Here is a 10,886-nt window from a genome sequence, read left to right as displayed (position 1 = left end):
ATATACTTTTCTTTGTTGACGATATTCAATGTTTCGTCATCTAAATATTCATGATTTCAAAAATTTGTTTTCTGTAAATTTACTATATTTGGATCTACGACGATATGATGGCAACCAAGCCTGATTGTAAAGACTTCTCATATATCAATTGCTGCGTTTGCAGGTTTACCTTTAACACCGGTAGAACATTTTCCCCATTTTTCTATGTAATATTACATATGCATCTTTAAAAACTTGTTTAATACTCTGTAAGCTTAATAATTATACATAAGGTATCTGTTCTAAGAATATGAGAAGAAATGTGGTGGAACCCTTCCAATATGACTAACCTGTCCTTCTGCAACGTTTTGGTCCCTGACATTGACCCACAAAACGGGCATGGGATTTCTAGGTGCTAGTACAGGAATGATTGGTGTACAAATAACACGTTTCCCAATAAATATCTTTCTTATTGTAGCAATAATCCAGAATTCTGAGAAGTGTTCCAGGTAGATATCTAGATCGCGATCTCTCACAACACATTTTGGGATACTAGTGCTGGTGGATAGAATCGCTGTAAACTTTGTAGAATCTGTAATATCATTAAAATAGAAAATAGAAATGTGTCATTCCTCTTTCTACAAACCCACGAAGCAAAAAGATCATTCTGTACGAAATATATGTATCGTTAAACAAAGGGATCAAAATGTACTGATTTTATATGAATGGCCTTTTCCCAACACTTTATCGAAAGCGGGAAATTAGATTGATAGATGAAACAAAAGTGGAAAGTTATTAATCTACAGAATACAAAGAAGAACGTTTCATTTACATTCACTCTCCACCTCCTGACTATTTGTACTCAAATTAGATAGCCTTGGAAACGGGCCGTTTTGTTCTAATTATCCCCTAGATTCTACGACGTCATCTTATGTGGAATTAAGTTGTGATTACATGCGTTTGTTGTAACCAACATAAGCGCTTTCTGAGCGTTCATTCTGCTCATAGTGTAGTGGCTGACTTGTTAGCGCTAACAACATGATCACTAACAGCGCTTCTGTGCGGCCGGTACAGGCCAGTGAAAAAAAACCAATAAGCCCATCATGGCATGATCCGAGCTTTCAATATATGGGCGTAACAGTAAAAATGGAAGAAACTTTTGTTGGTGTATTCTACTTCTTCATTCAAACAGTGTCTAGTTGTTTGGGCCATCATAATGAACTATATTGTAATCTTTAAACAAAAATCAATATATCTTCTGCGATAGTATTACTCAGTTCTTCAGAAATGTGAGTGGGGAAAACTTAGTGAAAGGAAAACGTCCAAAGAGGAAATGGAAAAAGAATTACCGTTCTTGCGATAATAGATGTAAACTTCTGCATCAGAAGGCTTTGTAAAGGCACCACAGTGGGGCATTGTTACTCTCACAGGACTGTCAAAGATTGCGTCAGAAGGCGACATCTTCAATCCAACCGAAATGATGGCTTCTGTTTCCTTCAGCTTTAGCTCAGGTGGGACCTCTTCAATCACTTCCACAGTGATGTCCTTTGCATTGTAGATTTCATATTTGGAAATTCTGACAGTAATGCCATGCTTCTCAATTTGAATCAAGTCATATTCTTCATCAGTATGATGACCCTCATCGCTTTCTGCAGCTTGGGTTTGAGTTTCATTTTGCTTACTCTGCTCCCTCGTATCATCCTGGGACATTGTGACATCCTCTGAAGTTGCGTCAGCAGAGACTTTAGAATCCGTGTGACGTTCTTTATTCACGCTTTCTGTGCATTTGTTGAAGAAGAGTGAATAAAAAACTGGCATGATGAGCCTTCAGCGATTGACACAGGGCAATGACCTCCAACGAGCACTGTATGGTTGCATATGTACCTCGGATGCCCCCCACACACAAACATGTATCCCACACACATGCACCTACAGACCCTTATACAGACAAACACATATTATTTTGTCTCTTATAAAGGATATGACTTTAAATATACTAACAGTGATAATATTAGTAATGTAAACATATTATTAATACTATTATTAATGGCAATAACAATAATAATGATAATAATAGCACTAACAACAAAAACAATACCACTACTACTATAATAATACTAATAATAATATCAATTCTTATCTACCAAGTCTTGCGAAATGTTCTCCCAACGGGCCCGGCACAATTTACCCTTCCCTTTTCTAAAACATCGAGAGCCTGACTAGGCAGGAGGTCTAAACTGTAATCTTGGATCGAACCCACTGTCTCCTATTAATGAGACAGACACTCTACCACTAAGCCACCAATAACGGTTGTGATGTATTGCGTGCATCTTACCTTGATAATAATGGGCCTCTTCAGGAGATTTCATTCTGAAAATTAATAAAACATGAATTCAATCACAACCATTAAATCTTGGTATGAAGACATAATATTGACCCTGATGGCTCATGATCCCGTGACATTTACGCTCGAAGATGTGAAATATATCTATTAAAGATAGAGGACATGCAAGAAGATGGAAATAAAACATCTTCGAACAGACAATCTTGTAATATCACCATTCACGAAGTATATTCTAACAAATTAAGAACTATATTTTCTCCTCATTGTTTTGAACTTTTGAACTGTCAAAACAAAACTTCTTTTTCATTATTGAGTGTTTAACATAATTGCTTTCTCATTTTTAGAAAGAAAGAAATCATGGATTAGAAAAAAGTGTATAGTTTAAGTCATAAAAAATCACCTCGATAAGATCATCTGTCTAACCACTTCATCTTTGGCATAGTGGATTGGTAGTTTTCCTGACTTATCTTCCACGTCTGTCTTAGCTCCATTGTCAAGTAAATAAAACACCAAAGCCTTCTCAGGTGATAGATTTCCATTGTAAATCTCGTCTGAAATCTGAATCGAACAAAAATAGTACATGTAAACCACTGCCTGTTATTTCAATCGATCTTACAGCCGTGCAGTGGGTGATCCCCCCCCCCCCCCCCGAGTCTCCGCTGTTGGTAATGCGGTCGTGAATCCCCGTTTTCTTTTTAACAAAGGCGAACACACCAAATTGTAAAGAAAACAAATGATTTGTGGATATACATTCATATCTAGGTGTGTGTGGTTTTTTTTTTACCAAACATGCACTTTATATTTTGACTTTGCCGGCTTTCCATATTTGCGATTGATTCCGGGGATTGATTGGATCAATCGCAACTATTTATAAGACGGGCCCAAAGGAAACAATACAAATTTAATATCCTTCGTCACGTTATGAAAACCTTTTCATGTTAAAAAGAATACCAAATATTATTCCTGCATTCCGACCGCCCCGAAACACTCTCCGGGGAAAATTTCAACCCCTAAAAATAATGTATGTATTAAGCTTTGGTTCAAATCTATCTTGGTACTTTGTATAGACCAGGGCTCCGTCTTACAAAGAGTTACGATTGATCCAGTCAATCGTAACTCGATGGAAATAAAATTTGCTATGACAACACTAAATTATCGTATAATATCTTGTATCATATCCTACATCGTGCTTAAATGTGTATGTGTAGTCTGCTGTGCAAACCCTTCACTCGGATTAAGGGTCTGAATGTACAGCCTACTCATGTAGCCTTGTTTAGTGAAGGCCCTTGAAAGAGCAAGTTTTGTATGTGCTAGTCTTTGCATGGAGACTCACTTGCTGACCAAAGTTTCAATCAGGGTCTGTTCCTGCAGACTAGCAAATGTGAGCCAGCTACTGATAAAAAAGTAGGGTACTGTTAAAACTAGTCTGCAGGCTGATTGCAACAGTGATTAACAAGTGTGTCTCCACGCAAAGATTAGCACATACAAAAAGGAAGAGGGCCTTCAGTATACAAGGCATGAGTAGGCTGCAATTCAGACCTTTTACTCGAGTGAAGGGTTTTTCACAGCAGACTATCTGTTAAAACCGAGGTCGCAGTTGGTCATTCGATTAGTGTGTGGAATTCAGAGCAGAGCAATTGTCACCAGAGCAAATGTCATGGAAGCGGAAGGGATCTGTTTAACTGAAACAATGTATTAAACAATAAAAATTATGATGTGGTATGTAAGTGCTTCCATCAAATTTAGCTTTAGCTATCCTAATACATAAAAAATCTAATGTCCACAAAGCATCGAGAGATGGAAAAATGTTCAAAATATAATGCAAAATGATATCCCTGTTCACATCATTCTAATTATTGAATCTGTACTGAAGTGTAGACGGAAATCAAGTATGAATCACCTTTCTTAGCGTGTAGCTTTCTTCTACATTTCTCCCAGTTTTGTAACAGAGTTTGATGGCTTCATGGAGACACATCTGACCGTCAGCTGACTGGACATTGAGATCAGCTCCTTGAGACACTAAGTTCTCAATCGTGGTGGTTTGACCATTTTTTATAGCAAGATGAATATCCTTTAAAAAATCAATTAAGATACAAATAGGTTGGTTGGGTTTATCCAGGTAAAAGTTTTGCAGCGATTTAAAAATGAAAGTTTTATTGACCCAATTGACGACATTTTGGCCATTTGGGGAACGTTTTGATAATATCTTCTATATCTTCGACTAACATAAGCTCTTTTCTATGCAGCCGGGCACTGGTATGGCTGAAAAAAGGGAGCAGAGAAGTAGGTTTATTGTTACAGGGGCCTATTACTTATTGCTTATTGGACTGTTGTAAATATTTATTATTTTTTGTGTTACTAATGACTGTTCTTCCTTACTGAATGACTGGCATTTTTAATTGATGTGCCTAAAGCTTTTTTCTTTTCTGTCAAGTCAAATCTTCACTTTGAGAAAAGCAGGTTCCTACAAATTGTTACAATTAAAAATCAAACTATTTTACTGACTCAACAAACAGGCGTATATTTTTATTTTAGTAGTATACTCGAAAAAAATGTGCATTTAAGGCCATGTATTGTGTCGGATTCTTATTATTTTTGCCCATTAAATCCTAAATATGGGTATCGCCCTCCCATCGGTATACTCATCCTTCATCCTCAATAAGCCAAACATTTTACCTCGGTAAGGAAAGCTGGGCTGAGAAGTTTTGCAATATCCGTCAAGGGCAGTAACACATGTAGAAATCCCTGCTGACGAAGAATTCCTTCATCAATACTCGCATCTTCAGCTTTAAGAATGTGAACAACGTCAGAATGATTTCTTAAAAGAGCAAAGTCTAGAGATCTCAAACCATCTTCATTTGTCATGTTCACCTCAGCCCCTTGACGAATGAGATGTTTGGTTACATCAAGATTACCATTCAGGGCAGCAAAGTGTAATGCGGTGCAACCATTGTTATCTCCTTTATTCACCTCAGCCCCTTGACTGATCAGATATTTGGTTACATCAAGATGCCCATTATGAGCAGCAATGTGTAATGCAGTCCAACCATTGTTTACTCCTTTATTCACCTCAGCCCCTTGACGGATGAGATATTTGGTTACATCAAGATGACCTTTCCGAGCAGCATTGTGTAATGCAGTCCAACCATCGTTATCTCTTTTATTCACCTCAGCCCCCTGACTGATCAGATATTTGACGACATCAAGATGACCAATTTCAGCAGCAACGTGGAATGCAGTCAATCCAAGAATGGCTTCTTTATTAACCTCAGCCCCTTGACTGATGAGATATTTGGTTACATCAAGACGCCCATTATTAGCAGCAATGTGTAATGCAGTCCCACCATCGTTAACTCCTTTATTCACCTCAACCCCTTGACTGATTAGATATTTGGTTACATCAAGTTGACCATTCTGGGCAGCCAGGTGTAATGCATTCCTACCTTTGTTATCTCCTTTATTCACCTCAGCCCCTTGACTGATGAGATATTTAGTTACATCAAGTTGACCATTGTGAGCTGCATGGTGTAATACAGTACAACCATTGTTATCCTCTTTATTCACCTCAGCCCCTTGGCTGATGAGATATTTGGTTACGTCAAGATGACCATTCTGAGCTGCAATGTGTAATGCAGCCCAACCTTTGTTAACTCCATTATTCACCTCAGCCCCTTGACTGATGAGATATTTGGTTACATCAAGATGACCATACTGGGCAGCCAAGTGTAATGCAGTCCAACCATCGTTATCCCCTTTATTCACCTCAGCCCCTTGACTGATGAGATATTTGGTTACATCAAGATGACCATTGTGAGCTGCATGGTGTAATACAGTCCAACCATTTTTATCCTCTTTATTCACCTCAGCCCCTTGACTGAGGAGATATTTGGTTACATCAAGATGACCATTATTAGCAGCAATGTGTAATGCAGTGCAACCATTGTTAACTCCTTATTTACCTCAGCCCATTGACTGATGAGATATTTGGTTACATCAAGATGACCATTCTGGGCAGCCAAGTGTAATGCAGTCCAACCATCGTTATCCCCTTTATTCACCTCAGCCCCTTGACTGATGAGATATTTGGTTACATCAAGATGACCATTCTGAGCAGCAAAGTGTAATACAGTCCCACCATTGCTAATTCTTTTATTCACCTCAGCCCCTTGACTGAGGAGATATTTGGTTACATCAAGATGACCATAATGGGCAGCAATGTGAAATGCAGTCCCACCATCGTTATCTCCTTTATTCACCTCAGCCCCTTGACTGATGAGATATTTGATTACATCAAGACGACCATTGTGAGCTGCATTGTGTAATACAGTCCCACCATTGTTGTCCTCTTTATTCACCTCAGCCCCCTGGCTGATCAGACGATCAGTGACACCAAATTGACCATTATGAGCAGCAAAGTGTAATGCAGTCCAACCATTGTTATCCTCTTTCTTCACCTCTGCTCCTTGACTGATGAGATATTTGGTTACATCAAGATGGCCATTATGAGCAGCAATGTGTAATGCAGTCCCACCATTGTTAACTCCTTTATTCACCTCAGCCCCTTGACTGATGAGATATTTGGTTACATCAAGACGACCTTTCTGAGCAGCAATGTGTAATGCAGTCCAACCATAGTTATCTCTTTTATTCACCTCGGCCCCTTGACTGATGAGATATTTGGTTACATCAAGACGCCCATTATGAGCAGCAAGGTGTAATGCAGTGGAACCATTGTTATCTCCTTTATTCACCTCAACCCCTTGACTGATGAGATATTTGGTTATGTCAAGACGCCCATTATGAGCAGCAATGTATAATGCGGTGCAACCATTGTTATCTCCTTTATTCACCTCAGCCCCTTTACTGATCAGATATTTGGTTACATCAAGATGACCACTGAAAGCAGCAATGTGTAATGCATTCAATCCTACAATGACTTCTTTATTTACCTCAGCCCCTTGACTGATGAGATATTTGGTTACGTCAAGACGCCCATTATGAGCAGCAATGTGTAATGCAGTCCCACCATTGTTATCTCCTTTATTCACCTCAGCCCCTTGACTGATGAGATTTTTGGTTACATCAAGATGACCTTCCTGAGCAGCAATGTGTAATGCAGTCCAACCACTGTTATCTCTTTTATTCACCTCAGCCCCCTGACTGATCAGATATTTGACGACATCAAGATGACCAATTTCCACAGCAATGTGTAATGCAGACCAACCACTGTTATCTCTTTTATTCACCTCAGCCCCCTGACTGATCAGATATTTGACGACATCAAGATGACCAATTTCCACAGCAACGTGGAATGCAGTCGATCCTACAATGGCTTCTTTATCCACCTCAGCCCCTTGACTGATCAGATATGCAGTGACCTTAATGAGGCCATTCTTAGCAGCAAAGTGTAATGCGGTGTAACCTTTGTTATCTCCATTATTTATCTCAGCCCCTTGACTGATCAGATATTTGGTTACATCAAGATGCCCGTTATGAGCAGCAATGTGTAATGCAGTCCAACCATTGTTATCTCCTTTATTCACCTCAGCCCCTTGACTGATTAGATATTTGGTTACGTCAAGACGCCCATTATGAGCAGCAATGCGTAATGCAGTTACACCATTGTTATCTCCTTTATTCACCTCAGCCCCTTGACTGATGAGATATTTGGTTACGTCAAGACGCCCATTATGAGCAGCAATGCGTAATGCAGTTACACCATTTTTATCTCCTTTATTCACCTCAGCCCCTTGACTGATGAGATATTTGGTTACGTCAAGACGCTCATTATGAGCAGCAATATGTAATGCAGTCCTATCATTGTTATCTCCTTTATTCACCTCAGCCCCTTGACTGATGAGATATTTGGTTACATCAAGATGACCTTCCTGAGCAGCAATGTGTAATGCAGTCCAACCACTGTTATCTCTTTTATTCACCTCAGCCCCCTGACTGATCAGATATTTGGTTACATCAAGATGACCACTAAAAGCAGCAATGTGTAATGCAGTCAATCCTACAATGGCTTCTTTATCCACTTCAGCCCCTTGACTGATCAGATATGCAGTGACCTCAAGAAGGCCATTCTTAGCAGCAAAGTGTAATGCGGTGCAACCATTGTTATCTCCTTTATTTATCTCAGCCCCTTGACTGATCAGATATTTGGTTACATCAAGATGCCCGTGATGAGCAGCAATGTGCAATGCAGTCCAACAATTGTTATCTCCTTTATTCACCTCAGCCCCCTGACTGATCAGATATTTGACGACATCAAGATGACCAATTTCCACAGCAACGTGGAATGCAGTCAATCCTACAATGGCTTCTTTATCCACCTCAGCCCCTTGACTGATCAGATATGCAGTGACCTCAAGAAGGCCATTCTTAGCAGCAAAGTGTAATGCGGTGCAACCATTGTTATCTCCTTTATTTATCTCAGCCCCTTGACTGATCAGATATTTGGTTACATCAAGATGCCCGTGATGAGCAGCAATGTGTAATGCAGTCCAACCATTGTTATCTCCTTTATTCACCTCAGCCCCTTGACTGATGAGATATTTGGTTACGTCAAGACGCCCATTATGAGCAGCAATGTGTAATGCAGTCCCACCATTGTTATCTCCTTTATTCACCTCAGCCCCTTGACTAATGAGATATTTGGTTACATCAAGATGACCACTGAAAGCAGCAATGTGTAATGCATTCAATCCTACAATGACTTCTTTATTTACCTCAGCCCCTTGACTGATGAGATATTTGGTTACATCAAGACGCCCATTATGAGCAGCAAAGTGTAATGCAGTGGAACCATTGTTATCTCCTTTATTCACCTCAGCCCCTTGACTGATGAGATATTTGGTTACGTCAAGACGCCCATTATGAGCAGCATTGTGTAATGCAGTCCCACCATTGTTATCTCCTTTATTCACCTCAGCCCCTTGACTGATGAGATATTTGGTTACATCAAGATGACCATCCTGAGCAGCAATGTGTAATGCAGTCCAACCACTGTTATCTCTGTTATTCACCTCAGCCCCCTGACTGATCAGATATTTGACGACATCAAGATGACCAATTTCCACAGCAACGTGGAATGCAGTCAATCCTACAATGGTTTCTTTATTCACCTCAGCCCCTTGACTGATCAGATATGCAGTGACCTCAAGAAGGCCATTCTTAGCAGCAATGTGTAATGCAGTCCAACCATTGTTATCTCCTTTATTCACATCAGCCCCTTGACTGATCAGATATTTGGTGACCTCAAGAAGCCCATTATTAGCAGCAATGTGTAATGCAGTCCAACCATTGTTATCTCCTTTATTCACATCAGCCCCTTGACTGATCAGATATTTGATGACATCAAGATGACCACTGAAAGCATTATTGTGTAATGCAGTCAAGCTTTCAACAGACTTTGTAATCTCAGCCCCTTGATCGATGAAAAATGTCAACAGTTTCACTCTGCCGGTCTTTGCTGCAATCATTAACGGTGTCCAGCCTTCAGCGGTACCCTGATTCACGTTCGCCCCTTGACTGACTATGCTTTGTACTTCATCAAGGTGACCATTCATTACAGCCATTTGTAACGGAGAGTAGTCATCTGTATTCTCTTGAACCATACTTGCTCTAAGATAATCGATGGATTTCGGTATTTCAGAAATTCCCTGTGGAACAGCAAGAAAATGTGGTGTGACCACAGAGGACTCCCTTTTCATCATTGAGACCATGATGTTTAATTTCATTATTGCCGTGAAAGCGCTGTGGTGCGGTCCTAACTCTCGCCTTGTAATCAGAGGGTCGTTTGTTCTAATCCCACCAAGGCCTAGCGCCCTTTGGCAAGGCGTCATTGCCACTCTCTCCCATGTGCTATTTGGGTACTGGTAGGAAACAACCATCATTGGGGTTGGTTTAGCAAGTGAATCCAGTGACCGGGTAATAATAGTTTTGAAGCGCTTCGAACAGTCGTAGATTGATATAGCGTTAAATAAATGCAAATAATTATTATTATAATATGTGCAGGTCAACACCCTTTGGTATTTCATCCACTCGGTGCAGATACTGATGTTGTAGCTGGTTGACGTCTTCTATTTCCACGATATGTTTGTCAAGTTACCGTATACATTGTTAATGCCGCACTAACGTTTTACAACCACTGCAAAATGTAGAAATTAAAGGACCGGTAAACTGTGTGATATACTTCATGTGCAGCTATGTGTGAACCAGTGTCGATTACTTGGGTGTTGTAGAGATAATTCAGGTGTAACGCTGGAACACTATGTCTTCCGATGAAAATCATGTACAGTTCATGCACTCGTTAGCTTTGTTTTAGACAAATGTTATACTCGTTCTTCCCAAAGAAATCTCGGATGATACAGTACCCAAACATCTAAACATAAATTCGTACAGGTAGCGAGCAACTGTAAGTCCAGCATCGGGGTTGACGGTGTACTAACTATTATGAATGAAACTTGACGCACAGGTAGAACAGGGGAAGTTGTAATAGTCATGATAGTGGCTTTGACTGAGTAGAATGACGTTTAGAGTATCAGTCACTCGCTTAATC

At 39.9% G+C, this 10,886-nt stretch overlaps 1 protein-coding gene across 1 annotated transcript; it reads right to left on the bottom strand.

The window, feature by feature from the left end:
- Window positions 1–281: 281 nt before the first annotated feature.
- Window positions 282–10,218, bottom strand: LOC121420598 (ankyrin-3-like). The gene is made up of 10 exons (XM_041615261.1): window positions 9,737–10,218; window positions 6,481–7,087; window positions 5,965–6,106; window positions 5,668–5,841; window positions 5,000–5,400; window positions 4,224–4,394; window positions 2,724–2,881; window positions 2,315–2,349; window positions 1,329–1,757; window positions 282–571 (listed from the first exon to the last, which is right to left on the bottom strand). The coding sequence occupies exons 1-10, from the start codon at window positions 10,216–10,218 to the stop codon at window positions 282–284; spliced, it is 2,889 nt and encodes a 962-aa protein (XP_041471195.1).
- Between the last annotated feature and the right edge of the window lie 668 nt (window positions 10,219–10,886).

Source organism: Lytechinus variegatus, chromosome 8, assembly GCF_018143015.1.
Source record: "Lytechinus variegatus isolate NC3 chromosome 8, Lvar_3.0, whole genome shotgun sequence".
Classification (NCBI taxonomy): domain Eukaryota; kingdom Metazoa; phylum Echinodermata; class Echinoidea; order Temnopleuroida; family Toxopneustidae; genus Lytechinus; species Lytechinus variegatus.
The sequence above is the reverse complement of the archived record's forward strand: the minus strand, read 5'-3'. Positions and strand labels throughout refer to the sequence as shown.

Coding starts and splice junctions, on each gene's coding strand:
- LOC121420598 (XM_041615261.1), bottom strand. CDS start 10,218: ATGGTTGTTTCCTACCAGTACCCAAATAGCACATGGGAGAGAGTGGCA. Junction 2,882..4,223: donor AAAGCTACACGCTAAGAAAG/GTGATTCATACT, acceptor TGTTCGATTCAG/ATTTCAGACGAGATTTACAA. Junction 572..1,328: donor CATCTATTATCGCAAGAACG/GTAATTCTTTTT, acceptor ATGATATTACAG/ATTCTACAAAGTTTACAGCG.